Here is a 27,111-nt window from a genome sequence, read left to right on the forward strand (position 1 = left end):
GTTGGTCAGCCCAGAATTAGATATGTGCATAATTAATTAATACAGGATGTGCTATCATAAAGTCTCCTATCATACCAAATATGAAGTGCATAGCACTTGTGGTCACTGAGTTATGGATATATATGATATATATGAGGTCAAAGGTCATCAGGGTCATGTGACATTTTGTCAAAAATATTGCAGTCAATAGTTATTACTACGTACCAAAAATCAGACCCCTATCTCTATTGGTAAGCCTAGCATTAGATATGTGCATATTTAATTAGGTACAGAATGTGCCATCATAAATTCTCTCCTCATACCAAATGTGAAGCGGGTAGCACTTGTGGTTACTGAGTTATGGACAGATATGTATATTTGAGGTCAAAGGTCATTGGCGTCATATGACATTTTGTCAAAAATATCGTATTCAACAGTTATCCCTATGTGCCGAAAATCAGACATCTATCTCTATTGGTCAGCCCAGAATTAGATATGTGCTTGTTAATGAGGTACAGGATGTGCAATCATAAAGTCTCCCATCATACCAAATATGAAGTGGATAGCACTTGTGGTTACTGTTTTATGGACATATATGTATATTTGAGGTCAAAGGTCATCGGGGTCATGTGACATTTTGTCAAAAATATTGTGGTCCATAGTTATCCGTATGTACTAAAAATTAGACCTATAGCTCCTTTGGGAACTTTATTATTAGATAAATGCATAAGTAATGAGGTACAGTATTTTGCCAGGGTCAAAGGTCAGAGGGCATGCCAAAATTTTAGAGTAGAATTTGGTCCTCTACTTGTCAATGCTAATTAGACAATAACCCTCCCGGACTCTTACATTGGTCAGAATACGCTCTTGCCATAGCTTAGCTGCATAGGTATAGCACAGGTCAAAGGTCATCGAAAAATATGAAAAATAATACTTTAAAAATCTTCTTCTCTACATCGAAATGGCCTGTGACCTTGAAATTTGGCAATAAGGAGTCTTGACCTATTGTCTACAAATACTGTTAACAGTACTTTGATTGATTAATTCGTATGCAAATGAGATGAATTTAAATGTTTCCATTGAAGATAACTGCTTGGTAATGTGACCAGTTGGCATGGTAACAAAGTAAATTAATACTGTCTTTGAGTTTTACCTATGTATTAAATTGCAGGTCATTTGCTGCAATGCTTTTTGAACGGGAGCCATTATATGTGAAAGTGGGTCAAAGGTCATTCAAGGTCATCCAAAAATTGTGAAAATATTTTTGATTCCAAGCCTACCCATATGAACCAAAAACCAAACCTGTAGCCTCTGTAGTTCCTGAGATACATTGATTTTGCATAATTATTTAGTTATGGAAAGATATCAATTTAATCATTTAAAAATCTTCTGCGCTCAGCGGTTTCTGAGATCTAGGTGAGCACAGAATTGCGGCGGAAGTAAAAGAAGAAGAAAGCTGAACTCCTGTAAAAACAATAGCGGCCCGAGCCCCTATGGGCCTGGTCCCCTAAAAAAATCGCATCCTCGCATCACTTTTGCTGAATGTAAAGGACCAGAAACCTTTTCTTGCCTAAGAATTAAATATCTGCTGCAAAATCACATTCCATCCACCACACAATAGTCGACTGACTGTGCTCAAATTGATAATAGGCATTCATAGATTGTTACTGGCAGAAACAATCTTTTTCAATGACAAATCGTTATGCAATCAAAGGCCATTTGGAAGGATTGATTGAAATCCTTACAACGGCTACCGCCGTCTAGTTCTGCAATCGGTTCAGTTACGGTAAGTACCCTTCGAACGCAGAAATATTGCATCCATACAGTCACATTTGATCTGAGTGAATATGGTCTGTCAAATTAGGGAGCAAGTTGTTATAATGACGCTTAAGTTTTCATGTACGCGACCTTGGGAACGAACCATGTTCCTAAGTCTGTGTTTGTAAACAGGAATCAGGACGAGAATGTTTATCAGGTACGTTGACCTTTAAAGGTTGTATATCCCATTTTCAACTTTCGAAATCTCATTTTAAACTTACTCTCATTTTTGACTGACTCATAGAGGGCTCCCAGAACAATAGCGAGCAAACACAGCTAAAAGTGGGCACACGAATAGTCAAACGCGACTGTAAAAAATGTGAAGGTGTCATTTTACATTAAGTGGGGAGTCCCACACATGTGGTGACCCTGAAGTTGTTATGAACATGGACAACGCCGAGTGAGTTAGTGACCACTTTAGTGGCAGTTTGTCCAGGATGCTACATGACCTTGACTAGCCTGACAGATGAGGAGATGTGTCACATAGGTGTGAGAGTGTTGCTGGACTTTTGTCACAGTTAAATGCTATCGGAATGTCTGGTGAGCGTGCTGTTCAGCCCGTGCAAGTGTTTCCTGTGCGGTGCCTTTTTTATCCCTTGCCGATCTTATCCCCGCGCATGTGCAAACGATCCAACTTGGTCCGGAACCTGAAACCAATTTCTGATATCTCACAGCTGTGTTTTCATTCTCTTGTGTTGTATATGACTCGCGTCTCATCATAGCTTGGGGTGTCCTTTATGCTGTATATATCTACGTCTTTCATATTTGATGTAAAAATACATATTTCTGACAAAGTAAACGGAATGTGCGACTTTGCCGAAATGCTGACCTTGAGGTAAATAACTACGTCAAGTCAAACTGTCAACAGTAAATGCCCTGCACAACTAGGTTCAATGAACCAAAATGGCGACCACTCTATGTTCTGACACCCCTATATTCATACACCCCTGGGCCTATGTTATGATGACCCTATATTTCAATATGCCTATATTCCCACAAACCTGTGTTCCGACACCCCAATATTCCGACACCCTATGCTCTGACACCCCTGTATTCCCACATCTTTATGTAGTCACTATGACATAGCGTAAAGGAGATTTCTATCCCAGTATTCATCAGATAATTCTTATGAGTTAAAGAGGCTATTTCTTGTCCTTTTACCTTAAACTGATGCCAAGGAGACTTTTCAGGGTTCGAAATAAAATTATTCAACTCAAAATCTAGATACATGTATCACGTTGTCATGGAGTAAGTAAATTCTGTCTAGAAGTGGTTAAAACGTTTACATCTCGAAATTGATGACTGGGATCTAGTATAATTATCTGTTTCCGATGTTATGTCATTTCTTAATGACATTTTTTACATGGATAAATCATGGTTTATATTCCATTTACTAAGGTTCGATGTTTTCTTTAGAAAAGGCCTTGTTCCATTTCACATACAACTTTTCTTAACACCATGTTTTGCACACGATTTGTAAAGATGGCTCTGATGTATTATTTTTCTGTACATTAATGTTTTTGAATATGACCAAAAATGTACACCATCTCTCTAAACATGGACGTTTCATATAAGATTTTAAATATTTAAATATTTTTGACATATACGATGTGTCGGACATAGGGGTGTCGCAACATAGGGTTGGAACATTGGAAATCAATAAGTCATTAAAGAATCGATAGTCATCATGGGCAGACTTCACATTTTTCACCCCTGAAAAGTATAATATATTTTAATACAAATTAGGAATTCGACATTATATACAACTGCATATACATTAGTAACAATCGCTTTGATTTTGTGACGAGGGTCAAAATCTGCAACAGAACCGGATCGACAGCTGCCAATCTAATCACGGCGCAGCATGTGCGGGGATAGGATCGGCAGGGGATAAAAACGGCACTCCGCCGGTTCACATTTTGGTGGACCTCTAGAGCATCCCACAGGAATAACCAGAGAAATCCGACAACGTCATGTGACGTATCTATGACGTGTTTTGAAGTAGAATGGCCAAGAAGGAAAAAATGTAGCTAATAACAATGAAGTAACTTAGGGATGCCTACACAAATACTGAAGATCGCTTAGAAAAACGTCGGTCGTAGGACTTCGAATGGGAGTTAGAAAATTGTAGGTACGAAAGTTGAAAGTGCGATATACGAATCCAAAATTGGAGTTCGAAGGTTTAAAATGCGATATACGAATTCAAACTGGGAGTTCGAATGTTGGCCTTGTACGAATCCAAAATGGGAGTTCGAAAGTTGACAATGTGACATAAGAATGCAAAATGGGAGTGATTCAAAAATTGGAGTTACTCAAAAATGATTATACGAAAGTTGAAAATGCGATATTTGAATCCAAAATGGGAGTTCGAATGTTGGCCTTACGCGCCACAGACATGCTGCACTTTCAAAATGCAATTATGGTTGAATGCCATACTTCAGTGTCAGAATAATCCGTGACATTATTCGGCAAACCGTTTTTTCACCCTGAAATCAGAGAATGAAAGTCGAAATATGGACAAATTTCATGATTCCTTCCGTTTATTTGACCATTTACATTAAAATTTGACCAAATTTCAATCTTGAATTTGCTCTGTTAGCATTCTATTTCTGAATTAAGAATGACTCGTTCAGTGCGGTATCTTTTGCGGCCAACCTTATTGGCAATCAATAATGCACATGGGAATTACGAATTGGGTGAATATTAAATCGAAATTGGTTTTCCCGAGTAGGAATAGCGACGTGAACCGCTAGTTGTGCAATGTTAACTGCAAATCGAAATTAGAAACTAGAAATTCGCACCACGTGACAAACTTAGGGAGCCTCCATATTTTACAGAGGTGTCGGCGGAAATCAGGGGGTTTAGGTTTACGACACGGCTGAAGTCAGACATTACAAAACACTGTTCGGGGGACTTATTCTACATGAGCTTTTTATGGACTATAGCAATAACAACAATATTGAATGAAATGTAAAACCAACAATGTAGTTTAAAACGAAAAGAAATGAGTACATGGATATAACTGCAGCAGTTATCTGTAAAACTGTGGCAGTTTACGAACTTTCTGTAAATACAGCTACGGTTTTGAAACTAGCACGAACAGTGGAACGGTATATTCACTTCTGGATATGACACTTTAGCCCACGATTAATCGTTTGATTCTAACGAGTAACTTTGAATGTCAAGTTCGTGGATGTCAAAACCCCCTACAGGAAGTAGTAAACTTGACACTAAAAGTGACCCCTCAAAAGCCAATAATTAATTTTAGGCACCCCCTCAGAATTAGAAACATGTATCATCCGCGTAAAAGTGATCATTTGATTCTGAGGGGGGCAACTTTAATGTCAAGTTCACTACCGTTTTAGAAGGAGTTGACATCCGTGAACTTGACACTCAACGTAACTCGTTAGAATCAAACGATTGAATTGCAGACAAAAAGTGTCACAACTACAGATGTAGATACCAGTAAATGGCAGTTTACTGTTCTCGTTCGTTTTAAACTGTTGTTCTATTCATCGAATGTTCGTAAACTGCTACAGTTGTATTAATGTAGACACCCGCTGCAGATTATCGAATGGACATCCATGACAGTTGTATCAATACAGAGATTGTAAACTATTAAGGTTATACTCATATCGAATGTACATCGATTCATGGTTGTACATTACGTATCACTCAATGTTGTTGGTGTTACCGTAGTTAAACAAACAGCTTCTATAAAATACAACTCTCCAAACTGTCTTTTTAATGTCTAACCCCCGAACAGTGGTGTAAAACTAAATCCCCTGCTACCTACCGACCCCATCGCGTCAAAAATGAAAGTTCGCTAAGTTGGAATCACGTGATGCAAATTTGTAATTTTTAATTTCGATTTGCAGTTAACATTGAACAACTAGAGGTTTTGTCTGTAAAGTCACTATTCCTAATCGGGAAAACCAATTAAAATTTAGCATTTTACCCCATTCGAAATTTCTATTCGCATTTATTGGTTAAAAATAAATTTGGCCGCAAAAGATATCGCACTGAACGTGGCATTCTTAATTCAGAAATAGAATGCTAACCGAGCAAATTCAAGATCAAAATTTGGTCCAATTTAATGTAAATGATCAAGTGAACCGATGAAATCATGAAATTTGCCCAAAATTCGACTTTCAGTCTCTGATTTCAGGGTGAAAAATGGTTGACGGCCAGTACATTACTTTATAATTTCGATAATTAAGTATTATATATAATATATTAGTAATTATTAGCAATTTGCATTATTAACGTACAGAGTTTAAGACATTTAGCATATTTCATTCCACTAATAAATGCATGGCATATTTGGTGGCGAATTTAAATAAAGTAATACCTGGAATAAAACCATTGTAATACATGCTCTTGTTTTCAGTTATGAAACTATGAGTCACATTCAAAAGACCAAAATGACGTCATCGGCTCCACCAGAGGGCGGCTGGGGATGGGTTATTGTCGCAGCATCATTCACGGGACTTGTAATTAGTGCTGGCAGTTGGTATTCATTCGGTGTACTGTACGTCGCATTCTTGGACGCATTTGGTGAATCAAACACTGCAACAGGTGAGTGGCGCAAATAAGATTTCATTGACCTAAGTGTTACTGTGACAGCTTGGGCTTGTTTTTTCATAGACAAGATTGTGAAGGCCAGGATCTACAAAAGGATTTCACTGACCTTAGTTGGTGCGGAAGATGGAGCATGTTGTTCACAAATAAGACTATATTAGGTATAACACTCCCAACATTTTCTCAAAATGTACGAAATAATTGTTTTAGTGTAAACAGTGCAAATATGATGACTCGGACGCCATTCATAGGACAATAATGACTGAAAATAGTAACTGTGATAAATTGGGTCGGTTCAGTTTAGTTTACTTTGGTTTAGTTCTGGTTTGGGGAGGATGTAACCAGACATTTTAAATTCGTTGTTCAGCAATATCAATACATAATCTTTTGTGATCACTTTTCATACCACACGTAGGCGTAGTTTGCATCCAGGGTCGTGTAGATGATACAAGCAGAAACATCTTTCCGTAATGCCGATTGCAGAATCTTGATACTGTCGCCAATATTTCTTCTTGAATTTGCAGCATGGATAAACGGAATATTCAACATTTTTTATGCGTTATCCGCAAACTATGGTGTTGCTTTGTCTAAAAGATTCGGTCACAGGAAAACTGTGATGGCTGCAGGAGTGTTGGCGTCAGTTGGAATTTTTACAAGTGCGTTTACGACAATGTTACATCACTTGTATATTACCTATGGAATCCTGACAGGTAAGATTACATCATATTCGGCTGGCGTACGAAACTGAGAAAGAACGCCATTATGAGGAACAGTTGAGGGCTCCCCTGGGGAAAGCTACTGGGCATACGCACTTATTTACTTATTATTATTAACAGTTATAGCTAGCAGTACTAATTTTACTAAGCAAGCAATATTTCTTGCTGCAAGTGGGTATACAGGAGACATAGATCCAATGCGCAACATACATCACTCGTGAAGATCAAGGCCAGTGTTTTATGCCGCGTGTGATACGAATTGTGGTTTACATAACTATGGTGCCTAAGACAAGACCTTAATATCTGGAAACCTAAATATTACAGTTAAGACTTGTTTTGAAATATTTGTCTTCCTAAACCCTGATAGCAGTATAACTCTACTGACGACTTATCTCAGCAATCTATAACAAGTGAGGAGATGGGCTTTTAGATCAAACACAGTAATCTTTAATAGTTTACCATGCTCGTGTCTTGATTATGTAGGGTCAGCAAAGGAACTACCTTAATATCTGGTAGCCTGGTATAGGTGTCACGCAATCCTAAACGTGCACGCAACAATAAAGGCGACAGCAAGTCAGCTATGAGTATGTAAATGTGTTCATCGAAAACTATAATCATAATATTTTGAATACATTTTTGTATCACCAAGATTATTAACATGTAAAAGTGTTTATGTTTGTACTAGTTTGAATAAGCAGATGCACGTGGATTGTGTTATATGCAATTATACCTTGTGCCACTTTATTCAAAGTAATCACTTCTAGTGAAATGACAAATTGGCACTAAATGGTCATTCCATTCAGTCACACCTGTGGCATAGAAACAGCAAATGGAAAAGTGATAGCAAACTTTGTATCATAGAGTATTTCCCTAACAATGAAGTTGCCGCAATCACGGATAGGATTTCTTTTTAATCACACAGGAATCGGACACGGCCTGACATATGTGGTGTACATTGAAATAGTAAGTTTATACTTTAATAAACGTTTCAAAGTTGCGATTGGATTAGCCTTGGCAGGAACCGGTGCCGGGCAGTTATTTTTCAGCATTGTGACTCAGACACTGGTCGACCGCTATGGTTGGAGAGGGGCCTTGATTATTCTATCTGGGATAGCGTCACATGTGTGTGTAGTTGGCGCCCTCCTGCGACCTTTAAAAGTTAAGCACCGCCACGATCAGTACAGCAAAGGGAGAAACGAGATCTTCCGGGCAGGAATGGCAAACGAGTACGGGCACATTAACAATAACGCAGATGAACAGATGACACCATTCGAAACTTGTGAGCTTACTGGATCGAGTGAAACGAAACGTAGAAGAAATCACGCCACCCCTTCAAGGTGGAAGAGAATATGCCATGGCTATTTCACGTCATGCTTCATTGCGGTGTACGATATCTCATTATTCAAGAATCCGACTTTCGTAGTGTTATTATTCATTATTGTTGGACAGACCTGTGGAATTGTTGCGAGTAGCGTGCACATTGTAAGTAATGTAGTTTTTGATATTTTATTCGATGCAACACAATGTCATAATTAAAAGGCCAGTTATATCATGTCCGATTAGTATTCGATGAGTAGCTACCAAACTTTAAATCACTGAATCAAAATGCAGAGCATTCTTTATTATTGAATAACACTTTAGCATAGTACGTCAAATCGAACTTTAGTCGTACGTATAATATAATAGGTGGAAGGGAAAAAACTGTAGAGAATTATATTCGCACTCTGGCTCTGTCTTTCAAGTATTTTAAACATAAAGTACGAAGAATACCAAATGAGAAACCAAGAAACATAAAACCTTCAATGATCTTATGATTTTATCCACAGGTGAAACGAGCACGTGATTTCGGCATATCCAATATCCAAAGTACTTATGTACCAGCTGTCATGGGACTGGCGCAGATGATTGGTCGACCAGGTGTTGGTGCTATTGGTCACGTGACAAAACTCCATCCATGTGTCATTTATGCTGTCTGTATGTTTGTGTGCGGCATTTCATTAATCTTCAGTGTTTACATGAGGAGCTTCACAGGTAAGAAGTGAACGCCTGCGAACAGACTAAGCTACTGCTATGTTATTTACGCCAATCTTTCAAGTGCTTGATGAATAATTGCAAAGTAAAGAAGGAGTACGACTATTCTTTGCTTTACTCGAGTTTTACGTATTACAATGATCATCACAATGTTAGGGAAGAACAACTATTTCATGTGCATGATCACTGTGCTTGTGTCTGTTGTCAAAGAATATCGATGACGAAAATGTTAGATTGATATATTTGAGGACATTACAAAATTATGACTGACGATTCGGACATTGTAGCGAATTCCATTGTGATTTGACTCGAGGATATTCATGCTTTGTCGTGTGAATTTCTTTATTTACCTGTGGGAGTGGTGTAAATCTTTTTTTCTGTCACTACGGCTACTTGCGAGTGTTTCAAATCTTACAATTTACATCTACCATATATTTGCTTTATGTTGTGTTTTCTCAAATGAGATCGATTCTTGAAGATTTACTCGAAGACAGCCATAAAAAAACTATCGCCACGGTGAAAGGGGGATTTGGTATATTTGGTATGACATACCAAATAGCCCCTTTCCCCTGAAACTTGCCACAGTACTTGAAATAGTCTGGATTCACTTATTTTCACTTTTACTTAACTGTTGAACCATTCCGTTGTTTCCTTCTTGACACATAGCACAAATCACGGTCATTGCTATATTTGGTATATCTACCGGCGGATATGTTATACACAATGCGATAGTGGTGAAGCTTCTTCTAGGACATGAAAAGCTCGGACATACGATATCATTTTTCAACGTCATAATCGGAATATGGTCATTACTTTTCAGTCCATTAGGAGGTAAACTTCAATATTAGACATATATTGTAGTGCTTCTATATGCAAATGTCCATATTGGGTTATTCTAACGAAATTACCAAACGGCAGAAATCTGTACGAGCAGCTAATTAAATTTCGTTTGATTTTCTTATCCGAGGCATTTTCCAGATATTGGGTTCACACAACACTATTCGAACAACGATTATGACCATTTCAAGAGTAAGAGAGGGCCCCGAAGACGAGGAAAATAAGGGGTTGATTAAATAGATACATTTTCGATACATCAAACGTTGAACTGAACTATCTGAACTGGCAAAAATTTGGCCTAAAAGTTTTCAAATACTTTTTGTGATAGAGAAGGGACCTGCCAACGTACAGTTTGATATCAGAGCGAATCGAAAAATGTTTACGTTATTTCGACGTACGATCTAGTATACCTTCAGGTACCCTGTTTTCATTTGATTTTTATACGAACGCCAAATCTCATTCATACGTAAGAACACCTTACGAAAGTATTGTTTGTATGTATGTATGTATGTATGTATGTATGTATGTGTATGTATGTATGTATGTATGTGTGTGTGTGTGTGTGTGTGCGTGTGTGTGTATGTATGTATGTATGTATGTATGTATGTATGTATGAAAATGTATGTATGTATGTATGTATGTATGTATGTATGTATGTATGTATGTATGTATGAGTGTATGTATATATGTATGAATATTTGTATGTATGTATGTATGTATGTATGTATGTATGTATGTATGTATGTATGTATGTATGTATGTATGTATGTATGTATGAGTGTATGAATGTATGTATATATGTATGTATGTATGTATGTATGTATGTATGTATGTATGTATGCGTTTACCCTCCGATCATATCGCGAACAGGACGTATGTATGTATGTATGTATGTATGTATGTATGTATGTATGTATGTATGTATGTATGTATGTATGTATGTATGTATGTATGTATGTATGTTGTATGTATGTATGTGTGTGTGTGTGTGTGTGTGCGTGTGTGTGTATGTATGTATGTATGTATGTATGTATGTATGTATGTATGTATGTATGTATGTATGTATGTATGTATGTATGTATGTATGTATGTATGTATGTATGTATGTATGTATGTATGTATGTATGTATGTATGTATGTATGTATGTGTGTATGTATGTATGTATGAATATTTGTATGTATGTTTGTATGTATGTATGTATGTATGTATGTATGTATGTATGTATGTATGTATGAGTGTATGTATGTATGTATATATGTATGAATATTGTATGTATGTATGTATGTATGTATGTATGTATGTATGTATGTATGCGTTTACCTCGATCATATCGCGAACAGGATGTATGTATGTATGTATGTATGTATGTATGTATGTATGTATGTATGTATGTATGTATGTATGTATGTATGTATGTATGTATGTATGTATGTATGTATGTATGTATGTATGTATGTGCGTGCGTGTATGTATGTGTGTATGGATGGATGGATGGATCGATGTATATATGTATCGATGCATCGATGTATGTATCGATATCTGTCTGTCTGTATGCCTGCTTGTCTTTTTATGTGTGTGCATTGATATGTACGTGTTAGCATGAATGTATTCATGCTTGCTCGCATGTCTTCATGAGTGTATGTATGTAATGTTTGTTCCAGCTAACTTATTATTTCATCTTGAACATTAATTAATGTCGTCATTTCATTCTTTCTTCTCGGGATAGGTTGGATACGCGACACGTCAAAAAGTTACGATGGATATTTCTGGTTAGCAGGAATTGCTGAATTAATTGCCGCTGTGTTAGGTGCTATTTTACCAATAGTGGACCGAATTGGCAGAAGAGGATGTTGTGAAAGAAAACAATTAGAATCAGAAGGTTCTGGCACAGACATGAAGATGGCACCCGACCCCACAAGTGAAGTCGATGATAAAATGGCTTTATAACAGACAATTAAATTGCTTCAGAAAGGTGGATTAAGAGCAGTATCTATATGGGTTTTATGAATCATAATATTGAATCTATCTTTCATATTTTCATTTGATCATCGGTATGGCTGTGTGAAAATTTGGAAATGAAGCATCAATCTCTTTAATGGTAAACTTGGAACTGGCAATTTAGAGTACTTTCTTAACTTCATCAAATGCGAAATGGCCATCTTATATGAGCAATGGTGAAAACAAATGGGCCGCCGCAAGCGAAAAGGGCCCTTATGCAAGGTTACGTCATTTTCAGTAATTTGCATTTGAATAAGTGACGTTCACTGTGTGCTTTCACATGCAAATATTGTCGCCCACACTGACGGGGAAAATTGAAATATCGTCTCCTATCTCGCGTTTTCGGGAACAAAAAGCATGAAATTTAGTACATCGTGAAAAACACAACATGCTTATGTCATTTGTTCTTAAAATTAAATTTTTTTGGCCGAAAAAACTTGGCATTACGTTCTAGCATATTTTGTTCCCGCCACTTTGTTTACGTTTTTACACGTGACCTCCGTGCTAATGAGGTCAGGGGTACCGAGCGAGAAGTTTTGATGACACTGCGTGTTGCGTAATTGTTAGCGGTTGTGAATCATGGCTTTTTCAGCACCTATTGATCCGCAGTTTAATCAAGAACTGAGAACTCTCCTTGAAGAAAGGCAAGAGGAGTTGTTTGAAACCTTCAGTCCTCCGGAGTCGAGAGCGAATTCTCAGGGTTCAACTGAAAACGTCAGCGAAGATTGCATTCGTCACGATGCTAACGACGATGAAGACGACAGTGATGAAGACGAGCGCTAACACTAACAGAAGCAGATCCGACCGAATTAGCCAGACTTTACTCTCAAACTCATCCAGAGATGGTTCACGAAGACGATCACGGTGAAGATGATGATGATGACCTGGACAAATCATCGGTGGAAGCTGTCTTTCGGACTGGCTGCGGTTGTAAGCATCAGTGCTACACTAACTTTTCTGTGGACAGGGTGTGGGAATATCGTTTAAACATGTCCGAATTCCAGAAAGACCAACTCGATGTTCTCGTCTTAGCAAAGCTAGAGCAGTGTGAAGTACAGGGTGAACCAATCCGAGGTGGTAAACGTGAGCGACAGTTCTTTGACTACGTTTTGATGGTCATCGTACCTGTGAAAAAGTTTGGCGTTATATCCACAACTTAGGTGAGTGATTTTTGCATGCGATTTTTTTCTGATGTACGTCACATTCTGTGCGAGCATAAGTTCAAAAAATATTGATTGATGTATGTAAATCAGATTGTTGAAATTAATTTGATAGAGATAACACAATACTAGAAAGCAACACATCGTGACAATCAGGAGAATTCCAATAAAAAACTAATCAATATTGGGGAATATTCCTCAGTCCTTTGTGCAGATTATCAAGGGTTAATGAAACAAACTCATGGGTCGCAGAAGCCATGAAATTAGGTAATTCCATACCTCTCCGGGCCTATAATTATAAATGCATGGTTATAAACTTCATCTTATTTCCAACACTGTCCCTATTGGTAACGATGGGCGTTGTTGGGGATTTTGTTAATGGGAATATTGTGTAGCTTTTTAGTACTATCTGCCATGCATATATCTTTTTTAGTTTTATTGAAAAAAAAACCCCGGCAGCTTATTCAGTATTTGCAATAAATGTACATTCTCATGAAACCTTCATTTAAGACCTTTATTATAGCGTGTTTTTGCCATATTTCATATCACATTATGACATAATGTGATATTTTAATTGTATCTCTTTTAATATTCTAGGTGAAAAGAGGTTTAAGAATCTAAAGGCCCACTACAAAACCCATGGTGTGGTACCCAGAGATCATGGTCGTCGAGGAAAAAGGCCAGTCAATGCCTATTCATTTGAAGTGAGTACTCAATTTCAGTCAGAAATGGTGGTCCATTTGATTTCTTGGGGTTGAGGGTGTTGGATTTTTGAACAAAAATGTTATCCTGTTACAATTACAGGAAAAAATGTTCGTGCAGGCTTTGCAGATAAAGCTTCAAAATAACCTTTAAAAATTTGCTGCCTAAGTTGGTGAAAAATGTTACCATGCCCATTTCCTATGCCCCTCAAAATCAAATGGGTCACTCCTTATATAGTTCTTGTAATCATTTAACCCATTCAACCCTTTTCCCTGTGTGGAGGTACAGTTTTAACAAAAAATGGGCTGGACCAAACCATGGTAGTGAAAGGGTCTAATGTCTATTTGTATCAGCTATTGTACAAACAACTAGTTAACATGGTTCTAATAAAAAATTCCCTGTTACAGAGATGTGAGCAACACAGCTGGTACTGGGGTGTGCTCTTTTAGCCACAGGGAACCCAGACTGTGTTGTTGTTGTTGTTGTTGTTGTTGTTGTGTGTATTGTTGTTATGTTTATTAGTCTTGTTGTTGACCAATAAAATTCAACGAACATAACTTGTGATGTTGTTAATGTTTCAAACGTAACGTAGATGTCATAAGAAACACTACAAGGACACTATCATTTCTTGGCCTGATACAACTCTCTGCTAACGTACACTCTCTTCATGTACGTTAGCAGAGAGTTGTATCAGGCCAAGAAATGTAGTGTTTCTCATGACATCTACGTTACGTTTGAGCATTAACAACAACACAACAGTTTGTTGTTTTGAATTTTATTGGTCAACAACAACCAAAACGACTAATAAACATAAACAACAATAAAACAACAACAACCAGATGTCTGTGTTCCCTATGTTTTACCTAGCATAAGGCTGCTGGCACATCCTCAGTAGTACTCTAGGCTGTGAGCATCCTAGTACTAGTTTCTGAAGGTCACCTGTGTAAGTTGGTAAATTCCTATCAATTTCCTTGCAATGTTCCCATTTTCCTAGGGAAACACTGAGGAACTTTGATCAGTGCCTTTGTTGTCTTCCTTAATCTCCCTATATTTCCTTTCTGTATGGACTGAGAAGTCTGTATGGAGATTTGATATACCGGTGAGCAAAACACAGCAGGGGCTGGTCAATGAAAACACTGATCAAAGTTCCTAAACATTTTCCTAGGAATATCAGAACATTGCCAACAATATTAATAGGAATATGAAATTTTGTATGAGCTCTAAGCTTTCATTAGGCTGTATTTTGAGTTTTGGTGTAAGTCATGGATTATTGGCAAAATCATATACTTACCTTGTTTTAAACTAATTTTGAACCTCGACATGTTGCTGATACTTGTATGTTTGTACTGCTAAAACCACAAGCTGGCTTGTTTTATGAAGAATTAGGTCTAAACCAAATCTTTGTGAAGGGTAGCTTAACATATGGTCGTTTTAATCCATTTTAATGATTAATTTTTTTTTCCCATACAGGTAGTGCAAGATGCTGTTAAATTTCTGTTGAGGTATGCAGATGACAATGGTCTACCAATGCCAGCTGCTCCTCATGGTAGAGATGGACGGCCTCCGGTTTATCTGCCATCTGTGACACCAAGGCTGATGTGTACAAGAAGTACGTGAATGCCTGCAAGGTTTGTCAGCCAGCAAAGCAGTCTGTGGGGGAGAGACAACTTTCAGAAATATCTGGAAGTTGTGTGTACCTCATATCCAGCGAATGGAACCACGCACAGATGTATGCGCCAAATGTGAACACTTTCGAAATGAAATTCAGTTTGCAACAACAGAAGAAGACAAACTCAACTCTAGTATTGCTTTTTCAGGACACATTTTGAAGGCACAAAAGGAAAGAGAATTTCTGAACTCATGCATTAAAAGGGCACAGGGTGAAGTTACAGACATTACAGTTCAACCTCCATGTAGTCCTTGCTCACTTGATTTACACAATGTTCATTATACATTTGATTTTGCACAGAGTTTTTTGTTACCTCAGTCTCGTCAAGTTAGTCCACTTTATTTTCTTAATCCACTTCGTGTTAATTGCTTTGGTGTATGTAATGATAGTCTCAATCTCAAATGAATTATTTGTTTGATGAGTCTCAGACCATTGGCATTGATAACAGGAAGTGCCATGGTGCTAATAATGTAGTCAGCATGCTTCATAATTATTTTGATGAGCATGGATTGGGTGAAAAGGGGTTGTCATTGTCATGCTGATAACTGTGCGGGTCAGAATAAAAACAAAACTGTTATCCATTATTTTTGTTACCGTACAAGCACTGGGTTACATGATGAAATTAATTATCATTTTCTTGAACCAGGTCACACGAAGTGTATTTGTGATGCCTGCTTCGGTAAGATACGGCAGGTGTATCGTAGAAGCGATGTTGACACAGTTTCACAGTTGGCAGACATTGTGTCAAAAAGTTCACGAGTGAACAAGGTGAAGTGTTATGGTAGTCAGAATTCTGCACGTAATTTTCAATGGTTTCAATGGGATACTTTTTTTTCTACATTTCTCAAACCTTTAAAGGGAATTCGTTATTATCATCATTTTAGATTCACCAAGGATGATCCTGGTGCTGTTTATGTCAGAAAGATTGTTACTGATGATGAACTCCGTGTCAATCTTGTCAAACGCAATGTAACATGGCCTCCATCACCGCAGATGAAACCCTCTTCATTGCCACCTGGTGGTTTAAGTTTAGCCAGATGGAGTGAGTTAAATAAGGATATCATTCCTTTTGTCAGACAGCCATATAGACATGTATTTTGTCCTGAAGAGTAAATAATGGAAAGTTGCATTGGATACTCTTGCACTTGTATTTTCATGAAAATAGTTACATAATGATGTAAATATTCTGTATACAGCAAATATTTCTCAAAAAAGTGATGTAAACAATGAGATGATGCAGTGAATGTATACATGTATATAGCAATCCTAGTGTTTAACATGATGAGAATTCTGACACTGCAGGTTACCACGGCAACAGTTATGTTTTTGATGTCATCATGTGAGTGTCATTTTCTAAACGAACAGGACATCCTACGTTGTGTAGTACAAGAAGGTGTTATTGCCTGTGGTGTTCAATAAAATCTATTTTTAATTTAAATGGCATCATTTTGTATGCTTCCCACCCCTGTAATATAATGGAATGACCGACCCTACTTGTGAAAGAATGTGTTATGAAGTCCAAACCTGTAACCAACAAAAATCTTTCATGTTATTGAAAAGAGATACAATGTTTTAACTTTTCAAATCTTTTCATTGAAAGCGGAAAACCATCGAAAATGCGTTTCTTGATCTGTAAGGTCAAAGGTCACATGCCACATTCAATGGGCTGTAAATGGCATTTCAAAGTGTGGGTTCACAATATGGAGCACATGTATGAGAAGAGCAGCACAAGAACTATCAAAAAACGACAAAAAATAAAAATCGTCAAATCCTTGCATAAGGGCCCTTTTCGCTTGCGGCGGCCCATATGTATTAGGACGCTATCTCTGGGCAAAGTTTCAGAAACAGGAGAAGTGTACATCATCATTCGGACCACATCTATCAGTATCGATCATTTACAATTATCAGCAGCATGCACTGCAAGAAGAAATAAACGACCCATTCTTGTTGATGGTAAAATTATATACGTCTTTGTCTATTGTTTGCAATCAGAATACTTAGCTCATGAAAGAGACGACCTCTGCGCCATTTAAACATCCAGTAATTTTGGGGATTTGAACTCTCACCTCGAGAAATCATTGTAAATTGCGCACTGTTTTTAATTCTTTTGGAGCTGGTAGTTGACAAGTCATGGCAAAGTCGGCTCTAATTATATAACGTCTCAGGCATACAAAAAGCCTAAAGCAATGCTGCGTAGGTTTATTGTAGCTATATGAAGATGCATCATTTTCATTTTAGTTCTTTTCGACGAGAGAAAATTGACTTCAATAGCGATAAATATCCATTTAGAGTTTTTTCTTCTCGTCGAGAATCTCTGCCTCTCGCATCCTTGTTATGGTGGTATATTATCTGTTCTTTATAGAAAAGTAGCGTTCATTACTGTTCACACTCAACACTATAGAATCACATAACTGCTGCGCGGGTCAAAAGTCTAAGGGGTGACCCCGGAAATCAGGTCACGCTTTTTATGTCACGAATCACATTCTCTCCACCACACAAGAATGAAGTGACTGTGCTCAAAAGAATAGCAGGCATGCATAGGCTGCTACTTGCAGAACCCCACTGTTGAAATGACAAATCGTTATGTCATCAAAACATTTTGGAAGGATTGAAGTCATTATAACGGCTGCAGCTGTTTCATTATGTGATCTGCTCACTGACAGTTACGGTATGTATACATACATTCTCTCCGAGCTAAGAAAAATGGCATTCTTAAAACAATACATTAGAGCTGAGTAGATGGGGTCTTTCAAAGCAGCGAGCCAGTAACGCTATCTACGCTTCATTTTTCATCCAAGCGAGCTCTGGGACCGAACCACTTCCCTAAGGCTGTCTATGTTAACAGGAATCAGGACGAGAATGTTATCGGGTAGGTTGACCTTTAATGGTCGTCTGTTTCCTTTTATGGCGTTAGCAAACGTACATAGCTTAGATAACCTTCCTATTTCACCTATGGGACTCCCTATTGTGAAAACAACATACTGCTGCTGTTTCATTATAAAATAACATGAGTTGAATGCCATACTTCGGTTCTAGAATGCCATTAGGCTTGAAATGTTTATGTACGCCCATGCACAGGGTCCAGCTAGCACTACGTATACATGACTTTATTAATATTCTCAAACAAGTATTATATACCTTTAACTCCAGCTTGAACTGTGTCAGTGTGTGCCTATTGCCCCTCACAATTTAAGGAAACAAACAAATCTGTCATTTTGAAACATAAGCTTAATCACCTCCCAATGTCACGGTTACCGATCACCAACGTGGAGGATTATCGACCCGCCTGAACAACTCATTAGCAGGTCATATCGTTTAATATACAACAAATATTGCTTTCGCCCTTATCATTTCTAGCGGCATATTTATTGATTAAAGTATATTCCAATCATTAAATCACAGATGATCGATTTTGCAATGTGGCGAACAATTGCTGCATGGATTTACTATATAGGCGCATTCTTTGCGTGCGAATTGTGGTAAAGCTGCACTCTCTGACAAGCTTATTAATGCCCTGAAAGTCACATTGCAATTTGTCTTATATTTACCGCATAGCAGCTTACCATAGCAATTCGGCTACATTTATATTGAATGCTTTCGTGTCTGAGTGGACTCTGTATATTCTGTATGCAAATTGTATAAGTTGGAAATACATGTCGAGCTTGATGCAAAACGCGGATCCTGGAGCAGACCAATCACATTAGAGTTAAATAGACCAATCAGGTTACATTACGTAGTCACTTGGAGACCGATCAGAGCGAAGCTGTAATCTTTGTAGTAATTTTCTCATGTTGTTTGGCTACGATATTCCCGCCTGACGGGCGCTATAGTTTTAGAGAATTAAGTCTCAACTTTGGGGAATTCAGAATACCAGTGTTCTGTTTGTCGTTTTTCTACGCGATAAAACCTCAAGTGTTTTATATGCTTTACTGCTACCGCCGGTGTCCGAGACTCGTGACTGCCATCAAAGAACCTGCTTCAACACTCCCCACAGATGTTGCCACTGAATTATCAAGTTCTCACATCATCATGTCGAAGTGTATAATCACCGTGCCGGAGTGCGTGATTATTTCATCATTAAATTGCAAAACTTTAAATTCGCAATTCAGTATATATCGCCATGTCAACGTGCTAAAATGCCATCCTAACACAGATGTAAGCGTATGGCATTCAAATATTGCAGTATTTCGTTTTGAAACTGTAGTTATTTCATTTTCACAAGTACTATCTAAAAATTATTTTTGCAGACATCTCTGAAAATTAAATACAAATAAATGACAAAATCTTTTATTTCAGGAGCGTTTTAAATAATAATAAATTAAAGTACGGAACCTATTCTACCTGCAATTATCTACTTCTGTAGTTGTCTAGGAGGGAGTCATTTCGCAAAGTCCTGTTTTTCAACTCTCATGCTCACCCCTTTGAGTTTCTCAGGACCACTGCCAGTCTGCCTGAATGTCACAGTTACTGTGTCTGTCAGTTTGCGCGATATCAGTCCAGCAGTTTCATGACAATGACATTTCATTAACATATTTAATGAATTTTCGCGTTAATCTTAAAGGACTCGACCAGAGTTGTCGAAACTTGCTTCATAGATTTATTGTTCATTAATACGACGGTTGTGAAAGAATGCATAATTTACACGTCAGCTAATTAGTAATTTGCATTATTAACTTACAGTGGTTACATGTTATCGTTGTTGGCAAATTTAAGTGAAGTAAAGTATGTAATTAGGTTATGCTGACTCACTTATACTGCCGTTAACATGAAATGTTATATTTTCAGTCATAAAAAAGTTACAAGCATTCGCTCGCCGAAAATGACGTCACTAGATCCTCCAGAGGGTGGATGGGGATGGGTTATTGTCATTGCAGCATTCACCGGATTTCTGATCAGTGCTGGCAGCTTGAATTCATTCGGTGTACTCTATGTTGCATTTTTAGATGCGTTTGGTGAATCAAACACGGCAACAGGTAAGTGCCAAAACAAGATTTCTCTTGGTGTCACAGCTTAGGCGTATTTTGTTACAGACAAGACTGTAGAGGTCGGAGTTCAAAACAAGAGTTCAGTGTCCTATGTTGGTTGTGGCCCTTGTAGGTCAAGAGTGTCGTGACATAGAAAGACTATATAGGGCATAACACTACCAACATTCTCTCAAAATACAGGGGACAATTGTTTTAATTGTGTGAAAATTATAGATAAGCGCCTTTCTGTTGAAGACTCTGACCTGATTACAAGACAATAAATAAATTAAAAATAAGAAGGATATGAAACGGAATAAGCGCGGATGTAACCGGACATTTTGGTAGAGCAAGTTTAAGTAATGTAATATATACTCTATAATTGTTGTTTGCTTCGTGGTTATTTGCAAGATTATTTCATCTTCATCGTGTAATGCTCTACGTCAAATATGTACCATCCACCTTTGGTTTTTCTCTTAGTTATATAGATAGCACAAATCACAAAAAATATCCAAAGGCCATTGTATCATCTTGGTCCAATAATCACTGTTACTTCTTGCAGCATGGATAAACGGAATATTCAACATCTTCTTTGCGCTATCCGCAAACTATGGTGTCGCTCTTTCTAAAAGATTTGGTCATAGGAAAACTGTGATGGCTGCAGGAGTGTTGGCGTCAATTGGAATTTCCATAAGTGCTTTCACGACGAGGTTAAATCACTTGTTTATTACCTATGGAATCCTGACGGGTAAGGTTGCATTTCGTCGGCTGGCGTACAAAGCGTCAAAACAATTTGTTGAATGCAAGAACCGTTGAGGACTTTGCAGAGTAAAACTACTTGACATGCATACTAAACATTTTTGCCTATATTTACTGACAGTGTTAAGCTTATCATTATTTGATATGATTAATGAAGCAATATCCTCGCCGCAAGCTGGTATACACGAGATCTTGGTACAATGCGCAACATATGGCAAGAACCGCCGGGCAAGTGATTTATGTAGATTTTGATAAGAATGTGTTTTAATTACCCATGGTCCCTAGAGAAAACCTCAACGACCGGAAGTCTCTATGTTTCTACATATTATTGTTCAAATTCAGCTGCAAAACACCGTTCAGAATTGCTTTTTAATGCTTGTCTTTCTGAAACCTGTCAGCACTGTAAACAACCGACGCCCTACATGGACAGCGATCTATCCTATTGGAGGGGTTGGGCTTTGAGATTAAATACAGTGATTTTCGTTTGCTGTAAGATGTTTTAAGTATGTAAAATCCCTAAAGAGAAATTAACCTTAATATGTTGTAATCTGGAGCTACATTTGAGTTTTCGATGAGCATATTCAGTATTCGATGAACATATTTTGCACATTCATAACAGACATTAATGTAATCTTTATCGATGCATGATTTTTGTAAAAATTATAATTGAGTAATACTAACTGTATCTGTGTCAACGCTACGCAAATTACACATCAGTAAAGGAAACGCAATTTTTAGCAAAATTATGTCACTCTGCTTGAAATTATGCGGATAGAAATGACTTAGTAACTTTTATGCCGAACTGGCCATTTCTTGATTTCAATCTTTTACCAATACATCTGAAATATCACCAAGGTTATTTACATGTAAGGGCTTCAGGTTTATTTTTGGTTTCTCTTAGCACGAATAGGAACCCACATCAATCGTGTGATATGCAATTATACATCATGGGACTTTACTCAAAATAAAATAACACGTAGAACAGCAAATGGCGCCTCAATGCGTTGATAGTCATTCTTTCGATGTGTTTCTTTTTTATACACAGGAATTGGACTAGGCCTGACATACGTGGTATACATTGAAATAGTAAGTTTGTACTTCAATAGACGTTTCAAAGTTGCGATTGGATTAGCCATGGCAGGAACCGGTGCTGGGCAGTTATTTTTCAGCATTGTGACTCAGACACTGGTTGACCGCTATGGCTGGAGAGGGGCCTTGATTATTTTATCCGGGATAGTGTCACACGTGTGTGTAGTTGGCGCCCTCCTGCGACCTTTAAGAGTCGAAAATTACAGTGACAAGCACAGCAAAGGGAGAAGGAGTCCCAAGGCACGAATGGCAGAAGAACATGAGTACAGGAATAATAATACAGATGAAAAGACGACACCATTGAGACCTTGTGAGCTTACGGGATCATGTGAATCGCGAGGCAGAAAAAAGTACGCCATAACTTCGACGTCAAACGGAACTTGCCCTGGCAATTTCAAGTCATGCTTGTTCGCAGTGTACGACTTCTCATTATTCAAGAATCCGACTTTCGTAGTGTTATTACTCATTATTGTTGGACAGACCAGTGGAATTGTTGCGAGTAGCGTGCACAGTGTAAGTAATGTACCTTGTTAGATTTTATCGAACACAACATTTTACCCTGAATATTACATAGAACAGAGAATTTAAAAACATCTGCTTGACACGTATATCGATGACTTGCCACCAAACTCGAAGTCACCCAATTAAACTTTGGAACATTTTATTAATCCATCAAATTTTTTGATATAGTTGTTTCTTCCTTTGTTGTAGCTCTAGAACTCTAGCGTTGTACAACAATTCTAACCTCAGTCGCACGAAATGTGATAGAAAGGCTTAACAACTGTAGCGAATTAAATGCGGCACGTTGAATCTGCCCTCTGTAAATGTCAACAGTAAATTTACACAGCCTACTAAATTATACGATATTGTTCAAGGCACGGTATACCATTTATGGACAATTGATTTTTTCCTTAGGTGAAACGAGCACGTGACTTTGGCATATCCAACATCCAAAGTGCATACGTACCGGCTGTCATGGGACTGGCGCAGATGATTGGACGACCAGGTGTTGGTGCTGTTGGTCACGTGACAAAACTCCATCCATGCGTCATTTATGCTCTGTGTATGTTTGTGGGTGGCATTTCATTAATCTTCAGTGTTTACATGAGGAACTTTACAGGTAAGCAGTTAACGTCTTCAAACTGGCTAATGCTCGATCCAAAGACCAAGCTAAAAACTTGAAGAGTATAATTGTAATGTTTATTACCCAAGCTTCACGGATCACAGCAATCTTCTCATGGTTAGTTAAAGTATCATGTTTCAGATTGATCTAAGTATGCTTAACTCATAAGTCTTTGTGTGTCAGTAGTTATAAGGTACTACAAGTAGTGTTTGTCCCCTTGCCGAGACAGTGCATTTGACAGTCTTGAATAATTTGCATTTGCTAATTAAATATTTCTTAATACATAAAAGTTGTAGAGGTTAGATTAATTTGAATGTTTGCCGATGAACAATAAACTTTCACTGTAAGTTTTGATCATTTTCCCGGTTTTTTTAAGAGGAGAAATTACAAACTTTCGGTCCCTCAAACAGCCTATCTGAAAGCGTTTAAAGTTGATTTTAAGGTTCCGCAAAATGACCTATCAGTCACTATTAGCATATTAATTTTTTCTGAATATTTATATCTCGATACGTTAGTCCGATGGTTCAGTATGTAGGTTTCTATGAATGATCTTGGTAGGCTTTGTTCAAATGATCACATAATTTGCTCATAAAATGTTTGAAACAGCTTTTGCTCTGAGGATGTACTTGTGTTGGTAGCCTTAATTTAGGCATAACCTGATGCCGGTGCATACTTATGAGGCACCGTGGGGCAATGGTTACTGTACCGGACTCTCTATCGAAAATGGTGAGTTCGAGACTTTTGCGTACGGTGTTGTGCCCCCAAACAAAGTACTTACTCTTCATTGCTCAATTAGGTAGTGAATTATGGGTATCTCATCCTGTAATTTGGTTCGCCTGTTTAATGAAAAATAAAAAAAGAAAGAAAGGATAGGATAATAGCAGTTGCAGACTTATTTCAAGTGATCAGTAACAGCTATATTCAGATTAATTACATTAAAGATATGGGATGGACGCTACAGTGCAACTTTTTTGCTATAAAGAAAGCAATCTGATATCTCCTTCATTGGTTATTTCTAAATCTTAAACGTAATTGAATTCTGATGTTACCAAATGATGATTAAAATGTGAAGAAGTTCTTTCTTGTAGCAATTTTACTCACTTTAGGTCAAAACATCGTCGTCTTGATTGGCACCGCTGTTTTAAAATTTAATTAAAGTTCACATTGTGACTTCCGCTGTTTTAACAGCACAAGTCATGATATCAATGCAACTTTAGCCTACTTTAGCCTTGCTACTATGAATTGTATCGTACACGTGGATTCTTTCGGGATAGAATATCTAATTAGGCTATCATGTTATCATAACTTCTACTAAAATCCAAAAACTTCCGATTGGTCGCTCAACAATTATAGCAAAAATGGATATCAATAGGCAAAATTTCGGATACTAACACACTAGAGTTTGACTAGAAATATTTTAGGTGGCTTGGCTCTGTAAGCTGGGATCAAACGCATTCTTCATGTATAGTAGTGTTAGCATATTAGGAAGACCTAACCGTTGCCAAAGATTGCCAAATGTCCCGATGTAAAACGTTTGCGAACACTACAAGAAAGTGAACAGAACAATGATTTCACTATGCTTCAATCTGCAGTAAAAATATAGATGACAACAATTCATTTTAAAGATATATTTCATGACGTGGTTAAATCGTGGACCTAAGTTTTTGACATGTCATTTTCTCATTGTCTTATGACGCGGGCATATCCAAGCATTTGGCAAAGGAGGAAAATTGAGGGCCCTGATCGGCATTGTCATACTGGCATGTAAATTAGCAGACGACATAAAGAGAACAACTTTTCCGTATCGATTGGAATAGTCTTTGTCTATTAATATTCACTAATGCCTAACTTATTGAACATCATTTTCCATGTACCATTTGTACCATTTTATTGTTCTAAAAGAACGTTTTCTTCTTGCCTTATAGGACAAATAATCTTTATTGCTGTATTCGGAGTATCTACTGGCGGATATGTTATACACAATCCGATCGTGGTGAAGTTGCTCCTTGGACGTGAAAACCTCGGCCACACGATATCCTTTTTCAACATCATAATAGGAGTGTGGTCGTTACTGTTCAGTCCTTTAGGAGGTAAAGTTGACATATATACACACACACACACACACACACACACACACACACACATATATATATATATATGTATATAATATATATATATATATATATATATATATATATATATATATATATATATAAATATATGCTCGTACGTCTGTATGAGTGTATAAATATATGTATGTATGTATGTATGTATGTATGTATGTATGTATGTATGTATGTATGTATGTATGTATGTATGTATGTATGTATGTATGTATGTATGTATAATGTTGTATGTGAATTTGCATGAATTAGTTTATGCTTACTGGCAAATTGTCACGATATCATGTATGTACGTAGGTTTTCTTCCATGTACTGGCTTTTATTGTTGCATCCTATTATTCATGAAAGTGTCTCAACGAAATATATTACCACGTCATTATTTCTTCCTGCAATAGGTTGGATACGCGACACTTCGAAATGTTACGATGGATATTTTTGGTTAGCCGGGGCTGCCGAATTAATTGCCGCTGTGTTAGGTGCTGTTTTACCAATAGTGGACCGGATTGGCCGAAGAGGTGACAGGAAGCAAGAACCTGAAGGTTGTAACGCATGCGCGGATATGAAGACGGCAGCCGAGTCCATACGTGAAGCCGTTGCTATTCCAGAAGATTCCACGGCTTTATAGCAGACAATTGAACTACATCGAAAATATCGATTAACAGCAATATTCAGAAAAGAATTATGGGTCATAGAATTAAATCTAGCTTGCTCTCTTTTTCTTTTCACCATTGGTACGACAACGATAACACCTGAAAATGAAACACAAACCTTTTTAGGGGTCGACCTGGAACTGGAACAATTTTAACGTACAATTCCGAACTCCATGAAATGTGAATTGGCAAACAGGAATCGGAAGGTGGAATTGAGATATAGAAGTACGTGTAAAATGATCATATAGAGTTATTAAAAACATGTTGATAACATTATATAGCAATATGTTTTATGGTGAAGGTAAATTAGGACGCCCATTGATTTGTTTGCGGAGGTTGTTCAGTTTGTCAATGCAGTAGAAAAAATGTGTAAATGGTGAAGCGTGAAAAATTTGGGAAAATTTGACTCAATATTATGTGCCTCTGTTTTCGTGTGAAATAACGTAGGTGACCCATAGACAATTAAGGCAAATGAAAGATATGGTATTACGGCCATCCCTGAAGTAAAATTTTGATGCCTGAATAATACAAAAGAAAGCTTAAGCATGACAGGTAATGAGATGTTTCCTCTTATCCCTCCAGCTTTACTAATCATATCGAAACAACACAATTTCATGAGCAACTACTGAATTTGAATTCAAGTATCATATTTTATTTATGCAATTTAATTTATTTCAATAAATCGTGTTACCTACAAGGACTGCAACTTCTCATTGCATTAATTCATTGCATTTTCCAAGCAAAACTTTCCCAGCGGTATTGAGATGTAATAGGTTTATTGTGCACAATATGTTTTTGTTATATCCAACAGTAGATAACAATGTACAAATGTAAATAAATAGGTGAATTGAAATATAACAATAACAAAAAATAAACAATAAAATATTAAAAACACATTAAAATGTATAAAGATG

The 27,111-nt window shown here is 37.3% G+C and overlaps 2 protein-coding genes and 1 long non-coding RNA gene across 3 annotated transcripts; all 3 read left to right on the forward strand.

The window, feature by feature from the left end:
* The first annotated feature begins 1,621 nt into the window (after nucleotides 1–1,621).
* On the forward strand, nucleotides 1,622–12,336 carry LOC139116512 (monocarboxylate transporter 12-like). The gene is made up of 7 exons (XM_070679128.1): nucleotides 1,622–1,765; nucleotides 6,188–6,375; nucleotides 6,903–7,088; nucleotides 8,017–8,576; nucleotides 8,921–9,125; nucleotides 9,792–9,956; nucleotides 11,690–12,336. Exons 2-7 carry the CDS (start codon nucleotides 6,198–6,200, stop codon nucleotides 11,908–11,910), a joined length of 1,515 nt encoding a protein of 504 aa, XP_070535229.1. The 5' UTR covers nucleotides 1,622–1,765; nucleotides 6,188–6,197; the 3' UTR covers nucleotides 11,911–12,336.
* Nucleotides 12,337–12,411: 75 nt separating this feature from the next.
* LOC139115937 (uncharacterized) lies at nucleotides 12,412–15,800 on the forward strand. The gene is made up of 3 exons (XR_011548206.1): nucleotides 12,412–13,121; nucleotides 13,719–13,825; nucleotides 15,294–15,800. It is a non-coding gene; the product is annotated as an uncharacterized lncRNA (long non-coding RNA).
* A 4,412-nt stretch (nucleotides 15,801–20,212) lies between these two features.
* On the forward strand, nucleotides 20,213–26,522 carry LOC139115938 (monocarboxylate transporter 12-like). Its single transcript, XM_070678374.1, has 6 exons — nucleotides 20,213–20,465; nucleotides 21,016–21,201; nucleotides 22,258–22,814; nucleotides 23,217–23,421; nucleotides 25,350–25,514; nucleotides 25,943–26,522. The coding sequence occupies exons 1-6, from the start codon at nucleotides 20,258–20,260 to the stop codon at nucleotides 26,170–26,172; spliced, it is 1,551 nt and encodes a 516-aa protein (XP_070534475.1). The 5' UTR covers nucleotides 20,213–20,257; the 3' UTR covers nucleotides 26,173–26,522.
* Nucleotides 26,523–27,111: the final 589 nt, after the last annotated feature.

Source organism: Ptychodera flava, chromosome 17 (assembly GCF_041260155.1).
Source record: "Ptychodera flava strain L36383 chromosome 17, AS_Pfla_20210202, whole genome shotgun sequence".
Taxonomy (NCBI): Eukaryota; Metazoa; Hemichordata; class Enteropneusta; family Ptychoderidae; genus Ptychodera; species Ptychodera flava.